Source organism: Sarcophilus harrisii, chromosome 2, assembly GCF_902635505.1.
Source record: "Sarcophilus harrisii chromosome 2, mSarHar1.11, whole genome shotgun sequence".
NCBI classification, from domain to species: domain Eukaryota; kingdom Metazoa; phylum Chordata; class Mammalia; order Dasyuromorphia; family Dasyuridae; genus Sarcophilus; species Sarcophilus harrisii.
In genome coordinates, this window is record NC_045427.1 from 362,445,309 (window position 1) to 362,460,981 (window position 15,673).

Here is a 15,673-nt window from a genome sequence, read left to right on the forward strand (position 1 = left end):
AGTAGGGATTGTTAAATTTTTTTTTTTTTTTTTTTTTTTTTTTTTTTTGTATCTGTATCCCTACAACTTGTTTCTGGTTGAACTTTGTTCCCCATCTGTAAACAATTTTTGAGATAGAAAAGACCTTTGAGAGATTATCTAGTTCAGGACTTATTAAACTTTTCCCATTTGTGACCCCTTTTTGCTCCAGACATTTTTATACAACCCTGGTTATATAGATACATTAAATAGTTGCATAGATCAAATATTTACTGATAACAAACATAATTTTGCAGCCCCCCACATTCATTTATATGACTTTATGTGGGGGGTTAGATCTTTAAGAAGCTTTGACTTAGTTTCAAACCCTTTATTTTACTGATGAGGATATAGAGCCCACCCACATTAAAAGGGCTTGTTCCAAAGACACAAAGGTGTTAAGGAGCAAAGCCAGCATTGGTTTTAGGTACTCCAATATCAAAGTGGTCTTCCCACACTGCTCTGAATTATTCCCACTTTATTTTTCAATTTTTCCTCTTCCTCAAATCTACTGTTTCTTCTGTTGGTCCTTCTCATAACATTCAAACTCACGGTCTTTCTTATTCTCCCAATTCCTCAAACCAATTATAGTTTAGGCCTATCTTCTAATCAATTATAGATCTCATTTCTCTTGTCTTTGATATTTCCGTTTCCACTTTGTGAAATCTTTAGCCCAAGTCAGTCTTTGCTGACTAGTTTTTTAATCTGACTTCATATTTATTTTTTATACTAGATATCTAATATCCCTTCTATATGTAAATCATGTGACCCTATAGGATTACTCTTTTAAAGCAAAGTAGGGGGGAAAGTATTTCCGTGCTTAATAGTCAGTTTGAGTATAAATAAACTAGAGCTTTAATTACAGTAGGATGATGAGGACATTGTCCCAGGCCACTGATATTTTGTAGGAGTTGGAGCACATATAACTATTGCAGCAATATAGAGACTGTGCTTAACACTTAACTTACATTGATAATTAAACAGGAAGCTAGCAGATGGCTTGTGTCCCTGCCCTCTTCTTCCCTTAATTCTAGTACCAACTCTGGTCAAGCAACCTTAGTGTGAGTCCCAACCTCTCTGTCTTTCCTTTCCATGTCAGTCCCCTTCCTCCTTATATAAGACCTCAAGTGTGATTTTTACCTGTAACTGAATTTATCATAAAACTTGGTCAGAAAAAAATACTTTTTTCTGCTTGCTTAGGTCACCAGTTTCAATATTCTTTTGTGTAAACTTTCTCTCTATAGCTACCTACTTTAAATTAAATATGAATTTAATAATAAATATGAATTTTATTTGTTAATTTTTTTTAAATTTTAGAGTAAAATTTACTTTAATTGTAGTTTTTATAAGTGAAAAAGTAATGAGCTTTTCTTCCAGAGAGTGCAAAGCAGTCTTTCTTTCATTGAGATCCAAAATACTAACATTTGCTGCACACTTTTTTCTGGAAGGAAACTTCAGGATATGGCAACTTCTTGGTAAGAAATAGCTATTAATGTCCTCTTAAAGTCTAAAAGTAAGACATTGCCACCTCATATTTATATTATTTGATTTTGTATCATGGTAACTAATAATAATTTATTACTTTTCATATGTATTTCCCTCTTATCCTACTAGTCAGAAGATGGGTAAGAAGAGCCGAGTGAAAACTCAGAAATCAGGCACTGGCGCTACAGCAACAGTGTCACCAAAGGAAATGCTGAACCTAATTAGTGAACTCTTGCAGAGTAAGTTTATTTTTCAAATGTTAGTAAATCTTTGTCTTTTTGTAGGATATTTGAATTTTTACTGCTTTCATCCTGATTTGCAAAGCATTATTGGTGGGTTTTTTTTTAAAGTAATTGTAATTTAAAAATATAGCTGTGACTAGCTATATTCATGTCAGTTATCCATTTTATGAACTTTCTCATGATAAAGTCTTCTTTTCAACTTTGTTTCCCATCCATTTTATTTCTAGTTTATTTATTTATTTCACACAAATCCCCTGTTCCTTTCACCCCATATCCCATATCTTCTGTTCTGTCACTTGGCATATTCCATAGTTTGAGTAAATTCAAATTTAATATTGTTCTAAGCAAAATGTAATAAGGAAGGTAAATTTGTTGCTCAAAAAATATGGTGCATTCTAAAGCTTAATAAAAGTAATTTTTTGGAAAACAGCATCAATTAATAATTGAGAATCAACTATATGTGAACTGGATAGTTAATGCTGTGTTTAAAATAAACAGGAAGAGGCAAGTATTTGTGATTTTGGGGTGAATATCCAGATTTAAAAGAGATCCATCCTCAGTATCAGAAGTACCTAGGTTGAAGTCCTACATCTGGCATCTTTCTGTACCCTGAAATTCCCTATGAACATAGTATCTTAAAAGTCTTGATGAAATTCATTTTTTTGAAAAAAAAAAAAAAGTGGGAAACTTTTTATTGCCCCCCTCCTTTTTTTGAATTTTCAGAATGCAGCAGCCCAACACCTGGCCCTGGAAAGGAGTGGGAAGAATATGTACAGATTCGCGCTCTGGTTGAGAAAATCCGAAAAAAGCAAAAAGGTAAAGTTGAGAATGTTACAATAGTTTCCTAGAAATAATATAATAGCTTACTATTTAAGATTGTTAGACTATATTGTACTAAAATATTGGAGGGATAACAAAGCCAAAATGTCAGAGTAAAGGTAGACATTTGCTTTGGTTCTCCCAAATTTCTATCCAAACAACTTTAAAATAACACCTCAAAACAAATTCTGGAAAAACAGAACCAACAAAAAGAGTAGGTGAAACAACTTTCTAACGTGAGACAAGAAGGTTGGCAAGAAAGGTCTGTCTCACTGGGTAAAAGAGGAGCAGCACAGGCCTTGCCCAGCAAGCCATCAATAAGCCTTTGGAGGGTGACTGAATCAGCAGCAACAGCTTCCAGAGCTCTCAGCCACAGACTGTAAAAGATTGGACAACGGAGATTTACAGAGAACCCTTTACTGTAACAGCATAAATTTAGATTTTGAGGGGTTTTTGATACAGAACATTCTTTTTAAGAGAAATGTTTTTCCTTTTCTTCCCACTTCCCTTCCATCAGAAAAGTGGTAGAGAATTCAGATTTTTAATATTTTTTCTCTTCAAGCTCGTTATTTCACAATTTCATAAATTTTAATTTTATGCCATAGTAATAACTTCCATCTCTTAGGTTGTAAGCTCCATGAACACAGAGACTATGCCATATTTAATAATCATATTTCTCCCAGCATCCAGCTCAATACTTTTTACATAGTAATTACTTAATAAATGTTTCTTAAAGTTGTAATGAATTTGTTTATAAGCCAAACTAATTTTGTTCACAGATAAATTTTGTTAGCTGAAGAAAGCCATACAAACAGGTCTAAAAGTTTCCCTTTTTTCCCCCCTTCTTCACTGTGGGTGAATTTAGGCTTATCAGTTACCTTTGATGGAAAAAGAGAAGATTATTTCCCTGATCTAATAAAATGGGCTGCTGAAAATGGAGCTTCTACTGATGGTTTTGAACTGGTTAACTTCAAAGAAGAGGGCTTTGGTTTGAGAGCAACAAGAGAGATCAAGGTGAGTTTAGGAATTGATGGTATGAATATGTCAGAATTATGAAAATTAGTATAAAGTTCTTTTTTCAAAAATTTGCAAAATGATGGAGAAAACATCAGTTGTAATAATATCTGTTATGATCATACCAGAAATAGGAGAAAGTTTAGAATGCCTTCTTTTGCAGAGTTTTTGTAAAATTATGATGAAAACTCCAATTGCAATATTAGGAATTAGATGGTTTTGAGAACTTTTCTAATGAAGAAAAAAAATTTTATTAAAGGATTGCAGATCTTAGGATTTTATTAAAAAATATTAATCTCATCAGGTTCTTTGATATTTTTTTTTCTTTTTTAACAGTCCTAGCCTTACAGTGTGTGCAACTAATCTCATTACTCTTAACAAATATATATTAACAGAGCCTGTACAAACAATATAATATAGTATTTTACACATAGTAAATACTCAAATTATGTTTTAATTAATGAATCAATACAAAATAACATTTTGGGGATTTTTAAGAAAAAGAATGTGAAATGAGTCATTGGACTAGTTCAGAGATGTTCACATATTTTTCAGTAGTGGGTAACATGAAGAATTAACTTTATTCAGTTAACCAGTTGAAATTATTGATGGGATGAATGCATGTTCAGCTGCAATTACAATTATTTATTGATCTCATCTTATTTTATAACATGATTTCAATCAGTAGTACAGTTATAATAGTAATAGGCAAATGATTAGGTCTTACAAACTTGTCAAATTATATATCTTAGCTAATTAAGGAATTATTTTTGTTAAAAGTCTCAGGTGAGCCATATTGAACTTGTTAGATACGTGATATATCTTGCTTGGGATCTAGTTGCAAATATAGTTATACATCTACTTCATTGAAACTGAGCAGCAACTTAAGTAAACCACACTGTCCTGTGAAGAGTAAATGGAAGGTAGGTGTTAGATAACACATAATTCCTGTCCTCAAAATTATGAACTAGCTAGGGAAAAAGACATAAATAAAAGTTAAATAGTAATAGAAAACTGTAAAAGATGTAAGATAGTATGTGCTTAAGTATCATAAGAATAGTATACAATCATTAGTGTTTAAGAATTGTGCCTTAGGCTAATCCCTAATCACTAAAGATGGTCTTTTCCTTCACTGAATTTGTTTTAAATCATGTAGATATGTGTTATGAGGACCAGTATCTGAGTGTCTTGAGGCAAAAGCACAAAGTTAGATAAAAAGGAGTAATAGTAGCTTTTATTTGTTGTAGAGATCTCTGCTTATTAATAGTTTCTAGTTTTAAAATATATTCATTAATTCATTTGAATCCCCCAATTACTCTGTAAAGTAAATAGTAGAAATTGTTCCCATTTTATAGGGGAGGAAATAAGCACACAAAGAAATTTATTGACTTTCACCAAACTGGACTGTAATTTCATTGAAAGGGGAATTAGATCCTACCTTCAATGTCTTCAGTACCTAGCATAATGCTTTGCACGGAGAAAGTGCTTAATATTTTAGCTGAATTAGAGATGATTTTATTTTACTGTTACTTGGTGTTTTGAGAGTGCTTATATGTTTACATGTGTGTGTATCTACACATATATGTAATATGCACACACATTTAACATACATATACACTCATGTATCAATATATAAACATCTGTGTGTGTGCACACGCATGTACGTAAACCTTTTGCTTCCCCTAGATACATGATTTTTAAATCAGTGTTGGACTAGGAAAATAAATTGCTGATCATTTAAATGTGTGTGTGTGTGTGTGTTTGTTTTGAGATGTAATTCTGGGCACTGTTACTATGAAATATGATCATATAAATGACTTACAACTAAAATTGAATCATATACTGTAGGATTAGTTATGATACTGCTGCTTAATTTTCTAATTTCTTCCCTAGGCAGAAGAATTATTTTTATGGGTCCCACGAAAATTGTTAATGACTGTTGAATCTGCTAAAAATTCAGTATTGGGTGAGAACCATTTTGGATTGTTTGAATGTATTATAATAAACTACCTATGATGGAATATTAAATAATTTGTGTGGATATGTCTAATGGTCATGCTAATTTATTATTACTAAAGGATAACATATTCTTTAAACCCATAATAATATTTACCAAATGTAAAGTTTACCAATAGTGTTAGGCACAGCTTGAGGCAATGTATAGGAGAGCCTAAAAGCTAAAGCAGCCTGGGTTCCTGTCTGATATATGCCAGCTGTGTGACCACAGGCAAATCCTTAATCTCTCATTGCTTCAGGGTATTTTGTAATTGCAGATAAGTTGAAGATCCACATAAGTAGAATAAATTTCCTTACCCAGAGTTTCCTACATAAATTAAAATACAGTGTTTGCAACAACAAAAGAAAAAAAAACTATTGTGTTGAAAGAAATATGCAGTTTAAATTTTCCAAAACATTTTAGTTAATGAAGGTTCTAGTTGGAACCTTTCAATCTTGTTGAATTCACATATATTTTTCTAAAAGATTTTTAGAAATACATTCACCTTACTACTGTTAATATCTGGGTTAATTCAGGGGCCTTATATTCTCAAGACCGAATCCTTCAAGCTATGGGAAACATCACACTGGCATTTCATCTTCTGTGTGAACGAGCAAATCCTAGCTCTTTCTGGCTGCCATATATACAGACCCTCCCCAGCGAATATGATACCCCTCTCTATTTTGAAGAAGATGAAGTTCAGCATCTACAATCAACACAGGCTATACATGATGTCTTCAGTCAATATAAAAATACAGCTCGACAATATGCCTATTTCTATAAAGTTATTCAGGTGAGTCATTGTTTGTTCAAAATTGTTCAAATAGGTGAATGAAAGAAATTAATGATATAAAGAGAAATCTCTTTTAAGAAAGTTAAAAATTAACTTCATATTTTATTTAAAGAAGCTTAAAAAGGACAGCCCTTTGTTCATTTTTTTATTCCCTTAAAAGGAATATTATAACTTACCAATAATTACTGTAAATAGATATCATTTGCTGTCATGGAATTTTTTTTTTTTTTTTTTTTTTTGCTAAAAAACAGATTATCAGTAGCGTCTGCATCACTTTTTTTTTAAAAGCACAAAGAAAAGATTTCTTTGTTTTGCAGGGTTGTGAAAAGACTTTGAAGTTTATTTGAAAATCTTTGTTACATGTCAGTGGTAATGTTTGGCATCTAATTTTTAATAAATCATAACTTTTTGTCATGACCAAATTAAATAATTATATAATGGGATACATTTTTTATTTTAAATAGAATCTTACTCTATGAAAAATATAAGAAAATTCATTAAAGGATTAGGAGCATTTGATTTAAAATTTAGTATTCTCTGTGTTTTACTCATGTGGTCCACTATTATTGTAAATTAGCAATTGAAAAAGAACCGAGATCCTTTATGTTCGTTTATGAATTAAGAAAAAAGAGAAGCCTGTTCAACTTTCTTTCTTCCCTTCTTAAAGTTCTCAAAAGTCAGTCCCCTAGGTTTTTATGCTGTTTTGGTTCCAACCCATCTTCCCACCTTTATTTATCTCTTAGCCTAATGGACTCCAGTCTAACTAGTGTTTTTTGAAATTGACATGTCATCTCCTATATCCTTGTATTTGTAAAAGCTATCTCATGTAACTAGAATGGATTCAATTCTCATATCAATTTCCCAGATTCTTTTATCTCTCTGCAATGATACCACTTCTTCTGGGAAATCACCATTCCCTTGTTAGTTTTCTGTAGTTTTGTGTTTATTTTCAAATTACTTTATATTTGCTTATCTGTTAGTCTTTTATTTCAGCTAAATCTGTTTTAAATGCCTATATTTTCTGTCCCTGATATTATTTGTCATTTTTAGATTCATCCTTTTCATCTATTAAGTGTTACTTTTATCTAAGCAACATTTAAACATTCTGCATATTTTACCACAAATATCTGTTTTTTTCCTAGCTTTTCCATACATATGGTTTGTATATTACCCTAATAAAAATTGATAATTGAGATGGCTTTTCTTAGGGCAGAGCATTCACATCAAAAAAAAAAATATATATTTAACTGTTACACTTGAAACTTTAGTAATTTCAGAAAATCTGTTAGATTTTTTAAAAAGTCTTTACAATTAGATTTTTTAAAACACCAAAATAATCAAATAAAAACAAGTGATTTCTTAAGTATAGTTCTAAAATCACTTATTTAAAATTTTGGTTTTAATGTTAATTATAATCCAAACTCTTAAAAGTTTAAGTTTTTAATTGTATGTATTTTGATAACTAAGCAGTATCTGCTTCTAGCAGTTCTAAGGCTTTCTAAACTCTCTAGTACAACAAATGGAATAGCAATTCTTTTCATTTAACTATAACAAATGTATTGCCAGAAACTTGATAACTTTCTCTGAGAGAAATCGGATCCATTTTCAAAGTAGATACACTGAAACAATAACAAATAATCTGAAAATCTACCTAGTGCATTACTTTTGACATATGACTTTCATTTGCAAGATTGTTTCTTATGTCACTTTTTAAGTTAAAGTTAAATTTCCCTTTAAAGTCCTACAAATATCAATACATAAATAAGAAGTTATTTATTGTCTACTTTGTATCCTGTGCTAGAGATATAAATATAAAACTTTGCTTTCATGATTTTTTCCATTGTCTGTATCATTATAATAATTATGGTGTCTAGGATTTTCAAAGCTCTTTAAAAACCACTATCTAATTTTATCCTCACAAAACTCATTGAAAGTAGGTACTATCTATACCTCCAATTTACTGATAAAAATCTTAAGCCAACAGAAATTAAGTGCCTTGCCCAGGGTCATACAGCTAGAATCTGAGGTCTCATTTAAATCCATGTTTTCTAAATTCCTGACTTAAAACTGACTTAAAAGTAAAACCCAATTTACTTTTATAATAATGACCTTTTAGTACTTGAAGTGGTAAACCTCCTCAGAATTCAAAATGAATTCACAATACATCAAATATAAGTAGCAATATAATTTATTTCTTGTTTTTCTAAAATGCAGATATTTTCATTCCTCATGTACTTGTTTTAAGAAGTAATTTTTACTGATGACTTTTTTACATCTTGGAAATTTTGAGAAATATACTCTCTTACCCCACTGCACTTGGAAATTGAACTATTCCACATAGCAACAATAACAAAATAATTAAGTGAAAAATTTGATAAAGGAAACACTTATTTACAATATTCTATCTCTTCCTACTTCTGTGCTAAAAGGAGGGAGGCATATTTCTTTAAATCTTTTCTACAAACAATATTTTAAAAATTATTCAGTGTTCAGGTTCCTTTTAGTGATTTTTAAAATTTACATTGTTTATGCATTGCTTTGTACCTTATGACCTTGAAATATGTGTTCTTTAAATCTCTCTTGTCTATAAAAATAGTAGAAATTCTTTCATAGAAATTAAAAAGATCTGAAAAAATTTTGTGACCTTTTTTTTTGACAAATAACTAGCCTTATAAAAATCTCTAATTCTCATGTTATTTACTTCTTTCAGACAGTTTTACTTAGAAAATACAAAACAGCAAATATTTAAAATCACTATTAATCAAACAGGTGATACCTTCTATAGCAAAAAGTCTATTATTTCATTTCAGATATTACCATTATCGTTATAAACACGTTTGGTGACCATGTAAGCTGACTTATTAGTGACTTTTTTTTACTTGTGACATAGTACAGTCTAGTTAAGCTGAGACTCCTACTATTTAGGAGCTTACAGTCTTAACCTCTGATGTGGACACAATTTTCATATAAGGAATATATGGACAGATGAAGAAACTCCATGAGGATTAAATACAGTTTTATAATGGTGAGTGAAGAGGAAATCACATATTTAGAATGTGGTGCAGAGAAATGTTCACATCTCCAAATTAATCAGGGAAGATTTTAGAGGAAAGGAGAACATGAATGCTGGGTAGGAGAGAATTAGGCCATTTATGAATGAGGTTTAAAGAGAAGGTCAGACATGACAATAAGATCTATAAGAATTATTTATGTGAATATTCTCCAAAGGGGCAAATTAAAAGAGAACAGGAAATTAAAGGAGTAGCAGGTTACTTGAAATATAGGCAAAAATCATGATTTTTACAATTTTTTTTTTGTTAAAAATACTTCCAATTAGATTACTTTTGGTTAGTCCATATTGTTTTATCATTTTCACTGCTTATTTTAACAATGTATAATTCTTATCTTACAAAGAAAATTTAACCACCCAACATTAGCAAAGAGGACACAATTTTTAACAAACCAATGGAACTTTTTATAGCAGCTTTTCTTTTACTAATATTTTAAGAAATTGTCTGTCATGGTGTGGATCAGAGGTGACTTCAAAGTAGAGATACTACTATTGTTACTTGGAAAATATGGGATCTATTTACTGCATGTTTCTTTTATATATAGAAAGCAAACTGATGAATAAAAATCTTTTAAAAAAAAACAACTATGTCAATGTGAATTCAAAAAGAATATGCATACTAACTATATTTTGGTACCCAGGTGTCCCAAATGATATTTTTCTAATTTCAGCATCCAGCAGTATCTTCCACAGTGAGCTGTTTGACTTCTTAGACATCATTGATACTTGGTGAAATGGGACTCATGCTTGGATTATGACTAGAAGAGTGCACCTTGTTTAAAAGGAACATTGATAGAGGAGGGGATAATAGTATAGTAATATAAAATAAAGGAGATAACTTTGGTGAGAAAATTCTGTTCCTGAGTAAGGGAAACATAGTATATTGTGTTTTGATGAGAATCACTAAAAGGAGGAAAAGAAAAACAGTGTTTCCTGGGGGACAAATGGGGATTAATAATTCAGATCACTTAAAAAGGAGAAATTATCTAGGAAATTTGGAAATCAGATCATAAACTTAGCATGGAAACATAATAATGAAATTTTTAGACATCTATTGGAATTCTCTTTTATTTGGTCATACCCTCATTTTCCCTTTGCTTCATCTTTTTCTCTTGCCATCTTAAAAACAGAACAGCTGGTGGATTAGTGACTTGATTTAATTATAATCTTATCCTTCAAAAGGTAGAGGAAGTAACAAGGGGAACTGCAATTCTGGAACAGATTCTGATTTACAAAGAGCAACTGGTTGCTGAAGTAGAAATTGCATGAACCTTGGCAGCAAAAGCAAGTGACCAATCTCTCCAAGTGCATAACAGAAGAGAGGAAGGATGGGCATGATCTGGCTTGACATGCACCCTAAGTTTTGGGGAGAACAGATTTCAAACAGTACAAAGAAAGCATAGGTAGAACCTAAAGGGCTGATGTTTTGAGAGAAAAGCCCTCACAAGATAGGAAATTCTGAAGACACAAAAAATGGATTTCATTTAAATGGAAGTCAGTGCTGCCTAAAAAGACTAATAAGTATGTACAGGAACCTCACTGATCAACTGAGACTTTTAAAGACATATATAGAAAATGGAAGCAAGAGAAGGTAACAGGACAAATATATAAAAGTACCACAGTCATGTAAGAATAGTAGCAGTAGTAAAGCTCCAAATGAGCTACACCTGGCAATAAATGCTTGGGAAATAATTTTTTATTTGTTTGTGATGATTGAGGCAAAAAGAAGATGAAAGAAATGATAGGACCACTGCTCATGGTGGATAGGATGATGATAATAGATGATAGTGAAAAGGCTGAACTACTCAACTCTTATGTTGCTTCTGTTTTCTCTTAAAAGGAGAATGATCTTTGGACTGGGGAGGAAAGAACAAAAATGGTTTTCAAGGAGTAGAAACCCAAGATCAATGAGGAGATGGTAAGACAGCATCTAGCTGCCCTCAAGTTCAAGTCACTAGGCCTAAATGAACTATATTCTAGGGTTCTAAAAATGACCAATACTATTGCTAAGCTGCTGTCAATGGTCTTTTAAAGATCTTAGAAAATAGGGGAAATACCATAGGATTGGAGGCAAATATGTCTGGTTTTGGAAAAAAGGGAAGAGGACAGACTAACTATAGACCTGTGACCATGACTTCTTTTTAACATTTCAAGACAAAATCAAGTTGAAGAAGTCCAATTCACTGCCTATAGTGTCAAGATTCCAGAAGTCCTCCTTCATCATAGGTTGGAGGTGACTCTGAGTTCTAGAAGATTAAGACAAGAGCATACAGATTCTTGCAAATTCTGCCATGCTGGAAAGGCTCCAGGTATGGTCCAGATTATAAATAATCTGCTTGCCAAGGACCAGTCTAGCTAAGTATAAAGAGACTCATTATTAATAAAGTGGCAACGAAGTGATGAATTCTTTGTTCATGACCACTCTACAAGATTGCTTTCTATTCCTGGCAAAAATCTAGAATACATTTTAAGAGAAGTTTTATTATTACCTTTTGGTTTTTGATAACAGATATTTCCACTTTAAACATCTCTCTCTCAGAGAATCATTTCCCCTCTTCAATGTTGTCTAAGAGGAAACAGTATTCTTTATTAGTTTTCTAGGATGAAAATTGTTGATTACATTTCTTTAGACAGTTCAATTTCTTTTTAGTGTTATTTCTATTTTAGTGTTATTATTAATGTTTATCTCTTATATTTTACTAGAAGAGGAGCAAAAGATTGAAAGAAAGCTTACAAATCATCTATTCCAGTAATCTTGAATGGTTTGTGAATTCTTAGAGAGGCAGTGATCACTAAAAGCCAGCATAATGTCAAGAGTAATCATACCTATCAGAGTAGTCTCATTTTCCTTTTTGATAAGGTTGCTAGACTGGTAGCTCAAGAAATGCTGTGGATTCACTTTTCCTAAATTTTAGCCAAGTTTTTTAAAAAAAAAAAATTCTCTGTTCTTTTCCTGTTGGAAAAGAGTCACATGTTATTTGGAGAAAAAGCACAAAAAAATATGAATTGTTCTTTTCAGTATTACCCCTAGTTCTAGGCTATGAGTTTTTAGTTTTCAATGGGGTAATAGTGATGATGGTAAATCCAAATGAATTTATATTCTTTAGGGCAGGATTTTAATGCTTATTTGTAGAACTGAAAATCTGTTTTTGCATATATATGTATATATACATATATATATGATACATAAAACATGTGAATATAATAATACATATATATGAAATTTCCCTGTATTTTCTCTATGATATAGTATTTACTATAATTGTGCTCACAAGATGAGTATTTATTTAGTCAGATTGTTTTCCAAGGCTTTTCATTTTAAATAAATCTATTTTGACAGGTTTGATGAGGGGAATTAAATTGTTTTAGAAAATAGGAAACTTTTTACTCAGGGAATTTTTAGACTGACACAGAATCACAGAGTTGTAAGGGATCTATGATCATTTAGTCTAAACTGTATTTCACACACACAAAAAAATCCATTTTTACAGTATTAACAAGTAACTATATGACTTCCTCTTTGATGAGAGGGAACCTATTACCTCCCCAAAGAGCTCTTTCTACTTTTGGACATGTCTGATTTTTTTGGAAGTTTTTCCTTATATCATATTGCTGTCTCCTTTTCTGTTCTTTTTTGTGCCCTTCTCCTTCCCTGCAGGAAATCTGTTTTCTGAATTACAGCTCTTCAGGTAAATGAAGACAGTTGTCATGTTCTACTTAAATCTACTTAAAACTTTAGTTCTGATAGTCAATCTTCATATGGCATAGTCTCCAGTCCTCTTACCATTCTAATTATTTACTTGTAATAGAGATCATTAATGTCCTTCCTAAAATGTGATGCCTAGAACTGAATGCAGTCCAGATTTGGTCAGATATAGGCAGATTCAGTGGGATTATCACCACCTTCATTCTAAACACTCAGTGTGGTCTTCCATAATGATGTTATTTGCTTATAAAGTTCCTTCTACTTTTGCTTCAACCAGTTCTTTTTTTAAATAGTGATTTTGACTAAGACACTTCATTTCTTTGCTCCAGGTTCCCTCATCTATAAAATGAGATTGGCTTAGTTCATCTCTAAAAATTAGTTAATTCAGTTAGCACTTATTAAGCTGCTGTTAATGTAACAGGAACAGTATTAGCAAGTACCTTCTGAATGTTGAAATTATCATACCTTAGGACTTAGAACTGGGAGCCATTAATGGGGCATAGAAATATATTAGATTCTCTGCTTTTAATTGAATTGGACTTGTAAGAAAGCTCTAGGTAAATGAGTCCTCTGTCCCTCTGATGGTTTGTTTCTGTATCAGTTTTGCAATTCATAGGCAAATATTGTCCTTATTCAGATCTGACTAGATTTTAAGACAATGATATGGTTGGGTTGGTTAGTGTAGGAGTAATATAAAAATTCATGTGTCTAAAAATCGAGTTTTTGGCAAAAATCAGGAAGAAAGGATATTAATATGGTTTAGATCTTAAAAGATTGATGGAATTTTGACACTAGAGAGTCAGGGTAGGGAGGAAGTTAAGCACTGAAAGCATGAACTGAAGATGGATTAAGAAAAAGTCAGATAAATATTAAAAGGAAAAAAGAAATCTATGTTAGATTTATGGTTGTGAGGTTGGAAAGATATTAGAAATTTTGAAGTAATTCATAGGATAGCATAGCAAATAAGACAAAGATTTTTAAAAGGTTATGTTGAAAGTCTTTTTTTTTGTTTTGTTTTTTAGTGAAAAGTGAATCCTATAACATTCTGGGTACTTCAGTATTAGGAACACTTTTATAAATGATCTTGGAACTTTGCTAGACAATTGTCCAACTTTATGTATATTCTCAACTGTTTTCTCTTTCTTTTTGTTCTTATTTTCCTCATATCTTTCTTATGCTTGGGGATTCCCTTAATTAAAAAATTATGATTTGCATAATATAAATTCCCTTTTGGGTCTATAGCCTGTGGCTTTAATTTGGGTGTGACTTTCTAAAAAAAAGTTAGGATGTAATATCTTATTCTATCAGTAGACATGTCATTTAACTCAGGTTGTATCTGCATATCTCAGGATGAGCTAGTTTGTAATTTTTTATATAAAGACTAGATATACACCAATAGGTATATTGTGGAATGGAGCTCATTTAGATACAGTCTTGAGATCTGATGCCTTGTAGTTTCTACTTTATACAAGAATGGTGATTAGGAAAAGACCAGGAAACAGCAGAAAGTAGTATGCTAATATTATACCTTCTCATTCACTTCCTCCTTTTGAATCTTTGCCCATTCTCCCCATTCTTCCTAAACTTCCACTTTGGGATTTTCCTTCAAGGCCCAGTTCAGTTGTTATCTCTTGTTGGAAGTATTTTCTTATCTCTTAGTTGTTAGAATGCTTTTCCCTCCCTTAAAATTTTTTTGTATTTACTTCCTTTTATGGTTTGTTGTTACTTAATGATATGCATGTTGTTTTCTCCCAAAAGAACTGAAGATCAGAAACTGTTTCCTTTTTGTCTTTATATCCCCAGTGATTAGGGATCAGCCCTTTTGTGTCAGTCAGGCCACTGATTTGTCAGAACAATGATCAAAATTATTTGAACTGTAGAAGAAGGAATGATGAAAAAAAAAAAGATACAACGTGTTGTTAAAATAACTCAATCCTAAACTATTTAAGCAATTGATAATGATAAATGATATTGGACAACAATAATCTTTTTTTTTTTTTTTATTTTTTTTATTTTTTTATTTAATAGCCTTTTATTTACAGGATATATACATGGGTAACTTTACAGCATTAACAATTGCCAAACCTCTTGTTCCAATTTTTCACCTCTTACCCCCCCACCCCCTCCCCTAAATGGCAGGATGACCAGTAGATGTTAAATATATTAAAATATAACTTAGATACACAATAAGTATACATGACCAAAACATTATTTTGCTGTACAAAGAGAATCAGACTCTGAATTATTGTACAGTTAGCTTGTGAAGGAAATCAAAAATGCAGGTGTGCATAAATATAGGGATTGGGAATTCAATGTAATGGTTTTTAGTCATTTCCCAGAGTTCTTTTTCTGGGCATAGCTAGTTCAGTTCATTACTGCTCCATTAGAAATGATTTGGTTGATCTCGTTGCTGAGGATGGCCTGATCCATCAGAACTGGTCATCATCTAGTATTGTTGTTGAAGTATATAATGATCTCCTGGTCCTGCTCATTTCACTCAGCATCAGTTCGTGTAAGTCTCTCCAGGCCT

The 15,673-nt window shown here is 31.6% G+C and overlaps 1 protein-coding gene across 3 annotated transcripts in view; it reads left to right on the top strand.

Annotated features, from left to right (window-relative positions):
* The window catches only part of SETD3 (SET domain containing 3, actin histidine methyltransferase), a 111,252-nt gene that overhangs the window by 33,045 nt on the left and 62,534 nt on the right, over positions 1-15,673 (top strand). For 2 of the 3 annotated variants that reach the window (XM_031953284.1, XM_012550446.3), the window contains exons 2-6: positions 1,633-1,742; positions 2,469-2,561; positions 3,430-3,578; positions 5,472-5,544; positions 6,111-6,367. In XM_031953284.1, coding sequence (XP_031809144.1) covers positions 1,640-1,742; positions 2,469-2,561; positions 3,430-3,578; positions 5,472-5,544; positions 6,111-6,367 — 675 coding nt within the window. In that variant the 5' untranslated portion in view covers positions 1,633-1,639. Of the gene's footprint in view, positions 1-1,466; positions 1,494-1,632; positions 1,743-2,468; positions 2,562-3,429; positions 3,579-5,471; positions 5,545-6,110; positions 6,368-15,673 lie in introns of all 3 variants that reach the window. The other variant, XM_031953283.1, reaches the window with a different exon arrangement.